Genomic DNA, 16,240 nt, shown 5'->3' with positions numbered 1-16,240 from the left:
ATTTTGTATGCATTTTGATTTTTTGAGTTTGTTAAATTTTGTGTATTATTCAGTTAATAATTATTAGATCTAAAATATGACATTTATGAAGAAAAAATAACAATACAATAAAAAGTGGGAAAAATCGTCCAAAATGTCCATCACATTTTATAAAATAACTTTTTTCGTCCCTCACTTTTAAAAGTGTAATTTTATTTCCCTTACATATTCACATCGGTCAAATTTAGTCCCTAACTAGGTTTTCGATCATTTTTTGGCGGGTTTCCATCATGTGCAAGGCACGTGATCATTTTTGAAGGGTGAATTTGTCAAATTATATTTTACATAATCTGATCTATGAAGGGTGAATTTGTCAAATTATATTTTACATAATCTGATCTATAATCTTCCATATTTTATAGAATAAATTTTTTCGTCCCTCACATTTTATAAAATAATTTTTTTCATCCCTCACATTTCACAAAATGAATTTCTCCATCCCTCACATTTCAAAAAATGAATTTTTCATTTCTCACTAATTATGTGTGTGAATACATTTTTTTTTTAAACACATGTATGTGTCTATTTGATTTTGCTTAATAATAATAGTATAAACACATGTATGTAATTAGGCCCAACTTGTGGGCTATCTTTTCTTTTTGTATGATTATGACTAATATTTTCCAATAGAATCTTAATTTGCATATTCTTATTATATTTTGACCAAAAATAGCTTTATTGACCAACTTGACAATAAATGCAAGATTTTTTACTAGCTAATACCAGATGAAATCAAATGATCACGTATAATATATGGTATTCATATTGTTAAGTGAAATACTAAATTTGACCGATGTGAATATGTAAGAGACATAAAATTACACTTTTAAATGTGAGAGACGAAAAAAGTCATTTTACAAAATGTGAGGGATGTTTTGAATGATTTTCCCTAAAAAGTGAGACGGAAAGTGATATAGAGAGTAAGATAGAAGATCCGTTGCATTCTTTTTGTCGGCAATTTTTTTTTTTTTTTTTACTTGTCTAGGTTGACAACTGTTGGGATGGTTGTTTTATTTAAGCATTTTAAAACACTTACTACATATGAGATACAAAAGAAATTGGGAGAAAATTTTTCCAAAATAAATATTGACTAGTTATTAATACTAATTTAATAATTTGTGGGACGAGAAAAAAAATTCACTCTTGACATACTCTATTGCAAGTAAGGTACAATACAATGAATCTCAATAAATTAAAATGAAAAAAAAGGAGCCAACACTCGTTGCTCCTCCTAAATAAGGTCTTGGATTATAGAAAGGTAGACGTTAAGGTCTAAATTATCTCGACTCCAAATTAACTCTGCCTTGCGTAAATTCATTATGCTTATCGACACATGAAAGGCGCCAAGCTAAAAAATGTCTTTCATAGGATTGATTGGTTTATATGCGTTACAAGCTAGTTATCTGCATGCTTAAGATAAAGAATGCTTCTATTCTTCTATCTCACTAATTTCTGTGATCTTATGAAACCTTTCTCAGACAAGATTGGCGTTTTTCGCTCAACAAAATATACAAGTTCCTGTTCTGTTAGACAATATCTTGCCTTGATGGTAGTTATATTACAGGAGTAAATGATAGACAACTCTTTTGTTAGGCCATCTAGACACCCAACAAGAAGTGCTGTCAATTTCTTTGTCCCTTCATCTTTAGAAAGGAGGTTAACTGATCCACATAGTCACGGAATGATGTTTTTCCTGTGGAACAATGCTTTGGTGTTCATACAAGTTAGTAACTATTCATCCACTCCTCTTCCTTGCAGGTTTTGAAATGTGCCACAGCAGGCATGATCATTGCACATTTTTTCACCATCACAAGTCAGTTTAATTTGTAAAAATGGGTTACTTCTTCGCAAAAACTGTGCGTTCGAATTCCACTGCCGATGTAACAACTGGGTTGGTGGACGATTTGTAAAAACTCTTATAAGCGACCTATGGTTCCAAGAACATGTCTTGACCCATGATAGTGATCAGAGCCTAATCCACCCAAATTTTTCTTTACCAAACAAAAGAACAAAAAAACTGCACATTTTTTCAAACACTGGAGTAACAGTCTACCAGAGACACCATCGTTAAGAAGAACGCAAATGCCATTTTAGAGATGCTAATATTTGTCTTGTTGAGTTTTCCTGTCTATCTTTGTCTACAGATTCATTTTTCAGCATCTCTGAATTTCAGGTATTGGAACAAGTACAGCACCATAGCCTTCTTTGTGGCCTATACCACTACTTGTATGGATATTAATCCCATTTTGAAGCATTACAGGGTGTTCTTCTTATTTTTGTCAAGGTTCTGGAAGCTTATTTGAACGAAAAGCTTATATTAAGCCCGAGCACCTGAAGATTAGAGTTGTGAAAGACGATGAAGAAGAGACTGATCTTCTAAAGTTCTAATTTGGTTTGCTTTGTAGCTTTATTATCATATATGCTTCCTGTTTGTTTGCAAATTTCTTGCATAAAAATTTTCTTGTAGAATGGGCTTTGTACAATTGAGGCACTGAATCTATCTTAAGAAATTGGACATGTTTCCCAAATTCTTGGACAAACTTCTTCTATTCCTAGTGATATATGTTGCACGCTCGGGTTCAATTTGGACATGTTTTACGAGAGGTATGAAGACAGAGCAATATCAGTCACATAACTGAAACATCGTATAATTGAAAACAGCAGACCCTTCAAGGAGAAACCACAGGGCTAGCATCACTATAGTAACAAATAAGCAATATGTGAGAAAACCAGTGACAAGAAAGAAGAATATAAGCCCTTCAAGGACCTTAGCACATGAAAATTTGGACATAATAACATACCCTAAAAAGGGCAGATTTAGGTACAGATATTGTAAGAATTAATCCAGTAAACAGTCCAGTATGTATGCCTGTTTACTTCTGTATGCCCTAAAGATCTACACATATTTACTTCTGCATGTCTTATTATCGTATCACTGATCTTCAGAAACTTGCACAAGGAACATACATACTCGATCAATTGCAGCAGGTATGGCAGTCAAATAACTGTAATTTTACATTTTAACCTATACTTTAAAAAAAAAAAAAAAAAAAGCCAATACCAGCTAAGCTATGTACAGGTCTATATAACTTTACTGGTATATTGAATATCAAAAAAATCAGCTCACTCACTCAACTCAGGGAAACTTAACTCTGGAAAGTACAAAGTAAGAAAATTCACTTCCGTTTGAAGCTGAATATATTCTGCTCCTTTTCAACATATTCTTTCAACCTGCTATGATCCATGCATGTCCTTAAGCACCATGACCAATATTTGGTTGTTCCCCTACACATAGGTGATATACTGTTGCAGCAAAAGCTAGTCGATGAAGACTACCAAAAAGACTTCTGAGCAGCATGTTTGATCATCCATCCAAATTTAATATCCCAATCACCAGCCTGCCTAAACAACAAGCATTTCCTTTGCACAGCTTCCCAAATTTGTGCTGAATAGGGACACAGGAAAAACAGATCATTTATAGTTCCCTACTTGCTCATGCACACATACAGATTGGATTAATCTCCATAACCCCTGAATGCAGTCTATCCTTGGTGGTCAATCTTTCCCCGCAAGCAAACCACAATATAAAGGAGAACCACTAGTATTGTGTTTTCTGCCTCGCACTACATGATACCAAGAAACTTTAGAAGCAAGAACCAGGAACAACTATGTGCTTTATAGTTAAATTAGCAGAGTAGATACCTGTGGGGTCCAAAGTCCATGTAACAGAATCATTTGAACCAGGAAGAGGTAAAAAAAATAAGAGGTGGTAGCTTCAATTAATTGTAACAATTATGTACCCTTCTTCTCCCACTTGGCCATTCGCACATTTCATCTCTAATGATAACGGACATTTTTCCAGTCTTAGAACTCAAAAGGAACAGCAACTGAGAAGAGATTTTCTCTCTAAGCAATCCTAAAGGAGGCCATCAAACATTTCCACGGCTGCCCATTAATAATGATCAATTTCTAGAGCTTCTAGTTATCGGCCTAAACTCAACTTCAAGAATTTCTTCCAACACCACGATCTGGTTTAAGTTGGGTAGCGCAAAAACTTTCTACCTTCAAGAAAAATGATGAGTTATAAGCAAGTTTCCTGTGTCAAGACAGTCTAATCCTGTGCATGTGTTTCACATCTTGGTTCTACAAGTTACACTGTGAAAACAGATCAAAGTCCAGCAGACACATGCATGGTAAGACAATGAGCTGCATAACCTTGTTCTCCAAAAGAAAATGCACTGGCACACTATACACAAGTGCAATCCAGGCTTATATAAGCTCATATTTTACAAAACTAAAAGAAAAACATGAAGATAAGGCACAGCGAAAACTACAGAAATAGCAGTGTTTGATGCCTTGATATAGCTGAATCTTATTAGCTCCTAGTGCTGCACTGCAGTTTGTCTTAACAGCTGATACTATTATCTTTAGCACCATGTAGACAGATGTCAAACATAGTGGTCCACAACATAATCCATCAAATCTCTGTGCTAGACAGAGAGAATAGACAGAAAGCAAATGACATTAAGCAGTATATACAAATTCAGGAGAGGTACTTGTGCTATAAACTTCGAAATGTTTACGTGGTTGCAGGGGCACATTCCTACTTATTTTGCATCATAAGTCAACATTCTTTTATAAGTTGCTGCAACCACTACATTGAGATGCCTGAGTAGTAGCAAATAGTTTACGTGTATGTTGATACAAATGTACACTACATTGAACATATATCTTGTGAAATGGGACACCTATAGGATATGAAAGTAGTCCAACCTTATCTACTAACTGGCAAAGGACCTTAAGAAATATATGAAGGATGCGAAGGGAACACACCTAATGCAGTAATGTATCACTTAACAACTACAAATGCGCTTCTTTAGGAAAAATAGCATATATGTCTTAGGATTAGGAATAACTTGAGGGATAATACTACAAGAAATAGCTGCCAAAAAAAAAGATAAAAGGAAATTAAAGCAAAGAAAACAGTAAAAATCTTAGAGATACAAAGTGATGGTATGACTAAAAATTTTGGAAATCAACTTACATGAGGATTCAGGGCTTGTGAATCTAATTATGAAGCGGGTCTAAAACAGCTAGAACTTGGAAATGACACCTGAAACATAATGATGACATAATACACAGAGTAAACGCCTAAAATAAAACTCCATTACCTTGTGCAATACAAACCAGGGAAAATCTTGGACAGCAAGTGCAAATATGACTACCCACTCCCCACAAAAAGAATTAAAAAAGGCACTCGCAAGTCCCACCCCCATACCTCCTGTGCGTCTGCTACATTAGACAATGATACACTGGGACTACCCTCTTCTCTCGCATCTCTCTTCCAAATCACAGTCCTAGATTCAAACTTGTCAAAGAAAGCATCAGTAATCTTTAATTCCTTTATATAAGACATCTCCCAATTCCAGTCAATTCAACATATTCAAAGATCACATATTGCCAACTCATCTTGTGAACATAAAATCACTGTAAAATGGAAAAAATATGGACGGAAAGAGATATAGGATTTCAACTATTCTCATCCTATCACAACTCGTAAGCACATGCAGAATATGCATTCAACAGACCTTTGAAAGTCTGTCAGACAACTGTGCCAAAAATCAAGGTGATAATAACATTTTAAGAACAACATATGTCATTTTCAGCCGATTCCTAATTCCAATTTTGTAATTTTCCAAAAGAGTAGACCTCATCCATCAAGAAGGCGATACCTAAACCTACAGCTTTTGTCATCACTAATCCAGAAGCAATATGTACAAGCATACAAGAAAAAATTCTTGATCTTCATCTTACATCATCAAGCTCTCCGACTCCGAGCAAGCAAACGCTGAATCTGAGAAATTCAAAAAACCGAGGAATAACCAAGCCTTACAATCAGGCCAAAAAGGATAAGCAATCAAGTAAAATAGGAAAACAAAACCATAGTGCTACACTTACAGCAGCTACAAAAGCAGCTAAAGCGGAGATTAAAGCCGTAATTGGGTTGTCTAGAAGAGCAATTGCCAATATGCCCAAAACAACAGCTCGAAACCAATTCCAAACCAGCCAAAAGAAGATCTACTTGTTCACAACGCAAATGCCCTGAAATTTATATTATTTTATTTTTTTTAAAAAAAGACATATTTCTTCATAGATACTACCATATTAGTAAGGATTAATCCACTGCATAATGCTTGACAGCGACGCGTAATCTCCATTCCAATTTGAAATTCTCTGTTTGTGCGTGTGGCGGTAGCATGTATCTACACCTACAGTTTTAGTTTAAGGGAATTAGGCATCATGGAGAAATTGTATGTTCTGACTTCTGAATTTTGGTTAGTTAAAAAAATTAGGGTTAATTTTAAGTTGAGCTCTTCAATTATATCCAAATTCGTAAACTTCAAAATGGGATATTATAGTTCCTTTTTTTTTAATTTAAAGGGGAGGGGTGTAAAATATAAAATTTGTCCCACTTAAATATTTCAAAAAGAAAGTAAAATTTTTAGAAGAAGTGGGATAGCTTTTTATACTTAAATGGGACATATTTTATAATTTAGGAACTAAAATGGAATAAATTGGATACTTTAAGGATTTTTTTTTTTCCAAACGGTAACATGATATTAATCATAAGACAATACAAGATCAGAGCAACTGCTCCTGTAAATCTGCTTGAACTAACTCTAGCAGCCATGCTGGGAAGTTATTTTTCTATTCAGCTAAATCTATCAAAATTATAGCAAATGATTTAGCAATTTTATAGCAAATTTTGCTAAGTGATGACTTACAGAGTTGTTGCTCATTCTAGTGTAGGAGAAACAACGGTTGTGTATGGACATATGGTATTTGGTTTTTTATATTTTAGAACAGTAAATTCAAATTATTTTGCAACTTTCCTTGACCGAATAATTCAGGAAACTTTTTCAGTCCAAAACAGTAAATCACTTGCGTATTATTCAGACCGTTGTCTTTTGTCAGGAGAAGCCGACAAATTAGCCTCTAGTCTTTCTCTTCTTCTTTACTCCCCCTCTTCATCATCCCCAACCTCTTACTGACATATCATTTATCTCAGCCGTGGGTTTTGAAATTAGAATGCCAAGGAGGTAACCAGCAACTTGTCTCTTCATGATGCACTAACAAGAAGAACGGATCCGAAGTAGTTGTCAAATTTGGCTTCAATTAAGCTTCAGTGGCGACACCAGCGGCTGAGATATTTTTCCGGCGCCGTCCATCTATGAATCTAACTGGACTTTTGATTATGTGCGTGGTTTCCAACCTTTAAGCCTCAAGGTATGTTTCCCCAGTCTTGCGAATCAAGATGGGATTTTTTCTTCCAATTTTCTCCTAATCCATTCCAGTTTGTTATTATGTTAAGTAGTGAATGGGTATGTGCAGTGCCTGAGTTTTTTTTTTTGTATTGTAATTAGGGTTCGGTAGCTCCTACAAAATTAGATTCCCTGTAGAATCTGCAATTTGTTTCAACATGAATATGCAGCAGTATTTGATTCTTCGATTTCCTTCACAGCGACGGCCTGCTCTTAACAAAACAATTGTATCAAGCTCCTGTGTTTAATTATAGAATTTCTAGTATCACGAACAAAGTGTTGTTTTTTATTTTCTTGAGAATTAATGCGTAAAAAAATGGAAGAATTTTCCTTCAAGAAGTTCCCTGCCTGGCTTGCAACGCATTGGGCTTCCTAGAACTGTGGTATGAGATGTAATTCAAACTACAACTTCTGAAATGAGAAGTATCCATAATCAGGATTTTTTCCCCCAATTTAATCTCTGTACCTGAAAGCTATCGCTATGCTAGCTTTCTTTCTCCTTTTACTGCCCCAGATATATTTTTTGCCTCCCACTCCCCAAATCCTCTCTGAACCCCAATCTACTAGGCAAGGCCTCGAACTTCAGATCTTGCAAACAGGGAGAACCTTTAAATGCCTCCTCCTAGTCAAGGCCATTGAAGAAGAGCGGGGGCTTGGCTATTGTCATAGGTTATGAATTATTAAGAGTACAATTTCTTATAATGGCAGGCTTATGCTCATCTTGATAGTTTAAAGTGGTTATTTTCAATGCCGATACTTTCATATCATTTGAAATACCAATTCACCTATGAGTGAACTTTTCTTTTCTTGATCTGAATAGATGTTTTTATGGTTAAAGGTCCTTTTCACCATAATACTAGAAGAAAATGTTCATTGTATTTGGTGTTGTTTCCATGTCCATTTTATTTTTCCTATATCCAAATTTGGTTTAGCTGCAAAATGAACTAGTTAACCTTTTGTCCGAGCATCAGCAATTGTGCATTGGTCGAGATGAATTTTACTTCACTCAAATTATATGTATTCTTCTAGCAAGTGTTGCCTTAGCTATTCAAGATTTAAAAATTGACCAGGCTAATCCACATACCTGCATTTTGGATCCTAAGTTGCTTGATTAATACTTACACATGTAGTTCCCGACAATGTAGAGTCTAAAACGTCTCTGTCCAATTAAAGGCATCATAATAGGTTTGCTGGTTGGTTAAAGGTTTTACTATCAGCCATTCGTCACTAACATCTCTTTTTTGCTGCCCTTTTTGTCTTTAAAGCAGCCAGTTGGTGCGTGACTGTTAGGTCCGCCATTTTTTGTCGCTGCCACGTTTATATGCCACATAAACGCCGTCGAGTATGTAAGAGCAGCGGTACGACCTTCGTCCATATATGATTTTGGTTTTGGTTGCTATTATTTTCAATTTCTATACATTCGTTAATGATCTCATAATCTGTTCAGCTAAAAATTCTTAGCTTGGGATTGCTATACTGCTTTGAATGCCTATTTGTGTTTATTTGTTAAACCAAATAAGGAAGCATTTTTTATATTTTTCTTTCATGCAGTCCAACAAGCACATTCCGAGAGCGGTTCAAACGATTTGGGTGCTTGCGCGAGAAATTACTTCGTAAAGGTATGGAAGTAGTTCCTACTTTGAAGTTCCAGCACTCACTTTGAATTTTCTGTTTCCTTGTGCAATCTAAATGTTATTTACTATGAACTTTTTTGGTTTATTGCATTAGATGAATGATGATTCTGAAGTAGCCGATTGGAAAAATCACCCTACACTTGAGGCAGTTTTCGTTGCAACACTTGTGGAGTGGCATAGGAATGGTGCTTGGGACAAGCACCAAAAGGGCAGGTCAAACTGGCACCATCTTACCCTACACATGAACGACAAGTGCCACGTCAATTTGAGGTGGGAGCAATATCGTTCAAAGTTCTATAGGATGGAATCCGAGTGGAAGTGTTTCGTCCGCTTATCGGGGATGTCCCAGACAACGGCAGAGACGGGAGTTGGCTTTAATTCGGAGCTCCTCTGCTTTCAGGCTACAAAGGAAAAATGGAGCGCTCTAAAGCGGGTAAAATTCTTCTATGTCTCTATTAATTGTATCCCAAATTGCCCTTAACCTTTGATAGATATATTTCCCTGTGTGTTTGGTGAGAGACAATGGAATATTGAGCCCTTTCATTGATAGAGGATCCCTGAAATTATGACTTATGTAGCAGTTGCTGTGACAAGTTTTATGTGTTTCACTTTTGCTGCACTGGGTTGGGAAGCATAGATGGGTACTTTGATTTTATACTTGCTATGTTTGGAGGCTGCCTTATTAATCATTGATTGCGACTGCCCCTAAATGTGACAGTGGAGGAGGGGAGAAATTCCTATGTATCAATTAGGTTGTTACAATAATAATTTAAGGTGGCCGTATTATGCTTGATTGGTGGCCTACATTTCTAGCCTACATTTCTTTAATATGCTAAATCACATTTTTGTCTCCAACGAGCACTGCTAATTTAACTGTTAGCTTGGAGCTGTTTACTTAAAGAAAGCTTAGTTGACTGCATCAGATTAATGAATAGAAGATTTTAATCTAATTCATTATACACATGTAAAGATTAAGCACTATAATTACTATCTAATAGATAATCAGAAAAAATTTGATTCTTAAAAAGTTCCTTTATTAACTAGTATATCTTTTTGGCTAAAACACTCGCATTAATTAGGACTATAATTTTGTATATTCCTAAATATGAACTCTGACTAATTGTGGAGGGGCTGTTGCTACCTAGGATAAAAAGTACCATTGCTGTTGCTTAAACAAAACTTAAAAAGGGGTAAGATTGAGTAGTTTGTATGTACATTGTGAGTAAGCCAATATGGCCTGTCTCATATGTAAGGAGAGAAAAGAGGTTTATATCTTTTTTTTTGGTATATCTGGCTGCTTTATGGCCCGAAAGAGTTTGTCTTTTTTCTGGCTTTTCTGACTTTTGGACCTTTCTAACGTTTCATAGGGTATTTCTGTTGAGTACATTGATTACTATGTTAAGAATTCATGGTTTTGACAGCTTTGGTGCTGTGACTGGTAGTATTCAATCTGTTACACATACTGGCCTATATTTCTTTCGTTACTGGCCTTATCATGGCTGATTGCTGGCCTGATCATGTGTATAATAGCTATTTGAAGTACCAGCTTAGTAGTACACAGCAAGAATGCTTTTTATATAAACTGTATCAGCTTGTCTAGTTGAACCAGTTGCCATTTCACATACCTTGCAGGAAAACAAATTTTATGCACGGTTCAAAGAAGGCCGCAGCTGCGATTGCTTCTATGAATTGGGAGAAATTCTTGAGAGCCGAACAGCCACCGGAAAGCATGCCCAATCCTCTGCTCAGAGTGACGTCCACCACTCTCCTTGGTCTGCCGAAAAGACCACCGGGGCTGCATCAAGGCGAAAGGGGAAGGCAAAGGTTGACGGACCGACCTCAGACTTCTGGGGGGAGGATGTGTATATTCCAGTTCGGGATGAAGAAGTTGAATTTGTTGCTAGTAGGCCAGGTAAGCGCCCGGTATCGAGTCGTGGGACATCATCTTTCGATGGATCAAGGAGCACTAAGTCTTAGAAGACCGGGGAAGCTCTCCGAGACGCAGCAACGAACATTGGTAAGCTGTCTCAGATCAAAATTGATGAAAACACCCGACGAAATGAGTGGTGCGTAGCTGCGCTAAGAGTTTGGGACAAATCATACCCAAAACATGAGCCCGTTGAACTGTGGTCCCAAAAGCGTCTTGCGTGCATGAAAGAGTTTAAAAATAGTGAGAGGTGGCGCCACATGTTTCTGCAGTCGGATGAAGGTTTCCAGTATTGGTATGCTGATACCATTCTTGATCCGAAATAGCTGCTGCATAGGCAGCTTTAGACTGAATTTCCTTGCTTGATATTTCAGTAAATTTGGCTGGGTTATATAACTGTGTCCTGGAGGACAAATTTTGGATTGCTATTGTGCACAAAAAAAAAATCTCAGTCTTGCGGATAGTACATGTAATTTGCTTCCATTTGACATAAACTTGCACTATGTCTGTATTTGAGACTTTGCATCCTGCGGCTGTATGAACATTCTGCTATTGATGTACTATCTTTTTATAGTTCAATGCTTATTACTACTCCCATTACACTGATTTGCTAGTGAGTGGGGTATTTTCTTCATTTATATGGTTACTTGGATAATATTAATCCAATTATATTAGCTATATACTGTATTAGAGTGTTTTCTTTACATAGGGAGGCTAGAATGTGCTATTATATATGACAAGCATGGACCACTGACACCCACACAAGACATCTGATATTTTTTCCAGTAGCAAAAGTTATGACTACTATTTTCATTGGGAAATAACACATGCTAGCCTACGTCGGTACCTCCTGGCTAAGGTGTGCATATGACTACTAGTATGCTAGATTCTTTTTCTTTTTTGATTGTGGGTTATATAGTGGCTACTTTGGCCGCTAGCTACTTTGTAGGAATTGCACATGGGTATTTGGACGTTTCCAAGATATCCGTATATAGTGGCTACTTTGGCCGCTAGCTACTTTGTAGGAATTGCACATGGGTATTTGGACGTTTCCGGGATATCCGGGATACTGTCCTTCCTATATTCAATGGCCCTTTAAGTTCTTATCACTACTGTTTTCGCGTGCTTATTTGTCCGAGCATCAGTGATCTATCAATCAGAAACAGGTGCCGACACGCAATCCACTATTTGGTTGCAGCTTTATTTATGTAACCAGTCGTGACCATTCAAAGTATGTCAACATGTCTATGTCGGTAGGTGAAATTGGTTGGGTTCCCCGAGACCACTATCAGTATTTCTATAAAGCCATAAGTTTATAGCAGTGTGTACATGAATCCCATATCCAGCTACTAACATCAGAAATCCAGCAGCGTGGTAGCCATAAGAATTCCTGGTTCTTCGATAGCCAACCAGGCTCCCGAAACAGGCTCTTGCCATAGCCTAGTACAGGTGATGAATTTCTATTCATAAATATCTGTCATATTGCTAATTTTTCTATCCAGTATATATATATATATGTGTGTGTGTGAATATATATATATATATATATATATATATATATATATATATATATAGTGTTCATGCAACCAAATTAGCTAAGGAGTCGAGTTACAAACTCCAGGCAAACCATATATATTGCCAGCGGTATATTAGCTACGGTATATTACTATAAAAATTACTTTTGTTTTTTCTTGGTATTACAAAGTATTGGCTAAGGTGTATATTCTCTTAGGTAAGGTATATTAGCTAAGCTATTAAAAATATTAGCCAACATATATTACTAAAAAATTTAGGCTTTTGGTTAGGTTTATTGTTAAAAAATGATTAGTTTAGGTATATAAGCTCACAGTGATTTACTATAAAAATTACTTTTGGATATTATTACTATTAAAATTTATTAGTTAAGGTATATTAGCTACGATTTATTACTATAAAAATTACTTTTCTATATTTTGTACTGTTAAAAATATTAGCTAAGGCCTTATTAGCTAAGGTATATTAGTATAAAAATTACTTTTCATTGAGTGAGTATTAAAAAATATTAGACAAGGTATATTAGCTACGGTATATTACCTTAGCTATTAAAAATATTAGCTAAGGTATATTACTATACAAATTGTTGGATATTTTGTACTGTTAAAAAATATTAGCTACGGTTTATTACTAAAAATTACTTTTGGTTATTTTTACTATTAACAAAGACAAATTATATATCACCTGCAAAAGAGGATAAAACTTTTCAAAGCATGCCTTCACAACCTCCGGACCAACAATACCACCAACCATGACAGCCATGGGATTTACAACAGCTCGAGCACCAAGAGGCAGTTCATGCAAAAGTTTTGGGTTGATATCTTCTACTTTACAATCCCCTAGTGCTTCATTTAAGTCTCTGGCAATTGATATAAGTATATTAGCATCCTTATTTGAACCTGCAACACAGAGGCAGCCCATTTTAGCCACGTACTTGTCTTGTGCTATAAAGGCCAAATGCAGAAGACGCGGGCCAACCCAATTGTCTAGCACTTTTGGTTAGTTTTATTATTACAAAATTATTAGATAAGATCTATTAGCTAAGCCATTAAAAATATTTGCTGGGATATATTACTATAAAAATTGCTTTTGATTTTTTTTTTTACTATTACAAAATATTACCACCGGGCATTACTTTGTCTAAGCTAAGGTATATTAGCTAAATCTATTTAAACATTCAGCTAAACTAGATAAATTTATTAGCTAAGGTACATTAGCTAAGCAACTGGTGTATTACTATATTCTACAGGCCCAGTTATATATGTGACTTTGGAGTCATCCGTTTAATATATTAGCTAAAGTTTCATTTTGAGCCATGGTGTACCAAGTTTCATAGGCGGCCAAAAATAGAAGTATGGATAATAGTTGGAATACCTGGGGATCGTCTTCGAATAATGTTGATGATGATGACGATGACTGGGAACTAATCCAATGGGCAATGGTTATTCTATTCAACCCTGTGTCTGAACGTCTAGCAGGATATATATTGCCTCTACCATGCAGAAACAGCATGCTAAGTGGCCGTGCGTATGTGCAAGAAGTAATTGATGGCCATCCTGCAAGAGTACTTGAGAACTGTAGAATAACGGTGGATTCTTTCATGCGCTTATGTGACATTCTTGTGAGTGGGGGATATGTACCACAAAATTCCCAGAAAAGAGTGCTCATAGAGGAAGCAGTGTGCATGACATTAGTCATGTTGAGTCACAATCATCGAATGCGCTGCCTCGCCGAACGATTCCAACATTCCCCGGAAACCATCTGCAAGAACATTCATGAGGTGTTGCGGGGGCTTTGTGAGTTGGGAAAAATTCTCATAAAGCCGAGAGGACAAAACGAGATTCATCCAAAGATTTACACCGATAGGCGATTTGCCCAATGGTTTACGGTAAAGTTTTGTGAGAAAAAATTTATGCTTTTTATATAAAGTATTACTTACCCTTTTGTACCAACACTCAAGCATCAATATTCAATAATCATGTCCAACTTTACTATTTACTAACTAGCATATCAAATCTACTAGAATGCTGTAGGTGCATTAGATGGTACACATATTCCAGCACATCCGCCACCTGGACAGCAAGCAGCGTATACGAATAGACATGGGCAAGCAACTCAAAATGTACTAGCCATTTGCGATTTTGATATGCGATTTTCATATATTTATGCTGGTTGGGAAGGAAGCGCCCATGATGCACGCGTCTTGGACGGAGCACTAACAGGACCTGCACATTTTTCGATGCTCCCTTCAGGTGCACGACAATATTTTGTTGTCAAATTTTTGTCCAATTATATGTTTTCATAGTATGTGAGTGTAGTATGTGAGTGTATGAGTGGGGGGGGGGAAAGAAGTAGTAGTGTATTTTGACTTATATTTGACCTTCATTCCACTTTGTATGTAGGAAAATACTACCTTGTGGACTCGACATACAGAAATATTCCTGGATTTCTTGCACCTTATCGTGGAACACCTCGACAAAATGCTCAGGGCCGACGTGGCTCTTCCTCCCCTAAGCAACTTTTCAATACTCGTCACTCATCACTTAGAAATGTAATTGAGAGATGCTTTGGGGTGCTTAAAAGGAGATTCACTATCCTACGCGGTCCTGTACCTAATTTTTATATGAGTACACAAATAAATGTGGTGATAGCTTGTTGTACTCTACACAATTTCATACGAGATGAATTGCCAGATGATGACATATTCAATGATCATGATCAGGAGATGGATATCGAAGGAGAAGGTGGGGTCCCACCTATGCCAGAAATTCAACCCTTAAGTGCCTCACAACAAGAGGTCAATGAATGGCATGAAATGAGAGATGAAATGGCAAATGGAATGTGGAATGCATATCGGAGTGCGAGACGAAGGTGAGGGATTTGTAGTGAATGACTGCTGTGTGTTAATACTAGTGTGATGCGAATAAGGTTAATCCAAGTATTGTAGCAAAAATGGGCAAATTCCCACAGTTTGCTTGTTTTCGTCTGTATGTTTCCTAATTCCTCTATGCTTGCTTCACAACTGAGTGGCCAAGGTTGTTTGTATTGAAAGTATTGTATTCTATATTAAATTTGGTATATCGTAATTTTATGAAGAACTATTTAGCCCCTGCAAAATAAATGCACATAGTGTCAACCGAGTGGTTCAAAGAGGTTGCAATTTGAGGTGAATAATGTGATATAACCAAAAAAAGCTGTGGTTAAAAAAAATTTAATACTTGCAAGAATACAATATACTATCCAAACACGAATCCTATATTGTATTCTCATTAAATCGACTATCCATACGAGATTCAGTTATTCTTATTCGGTCAAAGTCTTTGACCGAATAACCACAAATTATTTAATAGAATACTCATAATCCATACACAACCAACATTTATCAAAATCTTTTGTCAGCCTCCAAATGTCCAACTGAATTATAGCTATGCTGGCCTCTTCCTCCATTGCATTGATTTTATCCACTACTAGTTTGCAGTCCGTTTCCAGCTCCACTTTCCTCCATCCCATTCGTTTAGCTATTACCATTGCCTCTCTTAGTGCCAGCGCTTCCTCCACTTGTGCCTCAGCACAACCTTCAGCTGGTCTCGCCCATGAGCCTATCAGTTCCCCTAAACCATTCCTTGCCACTATACCCCACCCTATTTTGTTATGTTTTGGTCTAGAGCTGCATCAGTGTTGATTTTGATCCAGTCTGTTTGAGGTTTCTCGCATCTCCTGCCCCTTTCCTTTCCTCCATCTGTCTGGTTTTCATGTTCTGATCCCCCTCCTTATGCCACATGATG

General features: G+C 36.5%; 2 protein-coding genes and 1 long non-coding RNA gene across 5 annotated transcripts; 2 read left to right on the top strand and 1 right to left on the bottom strand.

Annotated features, from left to right (window-relative positions):
- Nucleotides 1–2,989: 2,989 nt before the first annotated feature.
- On the bottom strand, nt 2,990–6,536 carry LOC140016947 (uncharacterized). Of its 2 annotated transcripts, XR_011823232.1 has the most exons (4): nt 5,998–6,532; nt 5,084–5,893; nt 3,742–4,101; nt 2,990–3,662 (listed from the first exon to the last, which is right to left on the bottom strand). It is a non-coding gene; the product is annotated as an uncharacterized lncRNA (long non-coding RNA). The 2 variants fall into 2 exon arrangements; XR_011823231.1 differs by having other exon boundaries at nt 3,742–5,893; nt 5,998–6,536.
- Nucleotides 6,537–6,951: 415 nt separating this feature from the next.
- LOC140016679 (uncharacterized) lies at nt 6,952–11,556 on the top strand. 2 transcript variants are annotated; one of them, XM_072070260.1, is made up of 5 exons: nt 6,952–7,326; nt 8,627–8,719; nt 8,913–8,980; nt 9,090–9,428; nt 10,628–11,556. In XM_072070260.1, the coding sequence occupies exons 2-5, from the start codon at nt 8,683–8,685 to the stop codon at nt 10,970–10,972; spliced, it is 789 nt and encodes a 262-aa protein (XP_071926361.1). In that variant the 5' UTR covers nt 6,952–7,326; nt 8,627–8,682; the 3' UTR covers nt 10,973–11,556. The 2 variants fall into 2 exon arrangements, with proteins under 2 accessions (XP_071926361.1, XP_071926360.1); XM_072070259.1 differs by having other exon boundaries at nt 6,954–7,326; nt 8,630–8,719.
- A 674-nt stretch (nt 11,557–12,230) lies between these two features.
- Nucleotides 12,231–15,541, top strand: LOC140017011 (uncharacterized). Its single transcript, XM_072071356.1, has 4 exons — nt 12,231–12,371; nt 13,705–14,343; nt 14,479–14,707; nt 14,858–15,541. The coding sequence occupies exons 2-4, from the start codon at nt 13,810–13,812 to the stop codon at nt 15,328–15,330; spliced, it is 1,236 nt and encodes a 411-aa protein (XP_071927457.1). The 5' UTR covers nt 12,231–12,371; nt 13,705–13,809; the 3' UTR covers nt 15,331–15,541.
- The last annotated feature ends 699 nt before the right edge of the window (nt 15,542–16,240 follow it).

Source organism: Coffea arabica, chromosome 11c (assembly GCF_036785885.1).
Source record: "Coffea arabica cultivar ET-39 chromosome 11c, Coffea Arabica ET-39 HiFi, whole genome shotgun sequence".
Classification (NCBI taxonomy): domain Eukaryota; kingdom Viridiplantae; phylum Streptophyta; class Magnoliopsida; order Gentianales; family Rubiaceae; genus Coffea; species Coffea arabica.
This window is presented reverse-complemented; position numbering and strand designations above follow the sequence as displayed.

What these genes read in the sequence shown, in the direction of transcription:
- LOC140016679 (XM_072070260.1), top strand. Translation starts at nt 8,683, where the DNA reads ATGCCACATAAACGCCGTCGAGTATGTAAGAGCAGCG. An exon ending in CGAGAAATTACTTCGTAAAG is followed by an intron (nt 8,981 to 9,089) that starts GTATGGAAGTAG and finishes TTATTGCATTAG; the next exon opens with ATGAATGATGATTCTGAAGT. An exon ending in AATGGAGCGCTCTAAAGCGG is followed by an intron (nt 9,429 to 10,627) that starts GTAAAATTCTTC and finishes CATACCTTGCAG; the next exon opens with GAAAACAAATTTTATGCACG.
- LOC140017011 (XM_072071356.1), top strand. Translation starts at nt 13,810, where the DNA reads ATGGATAATAGTTGGAATACCTGGGGATCGTCTTCGAATAATGTTGAT. An exon ending in GATTTGCCCAATGGTTTACG is followed by an intron (nt 14,344 to 14,478) that starts GTAAAGTTTTGT and finishes CAAATCTACTAG; the next exon opens with AATGCTGTAGGTGCATTAGA. An exon ending in TTTTTCGATGCTCCCTTCAG is followed by an intron (nt 14,708 to 14,857) that starts GTGCACGACAAT and finishes CTTTGTATGTAG; the next exon opens with GAAAATACTACCTTGTGGAC.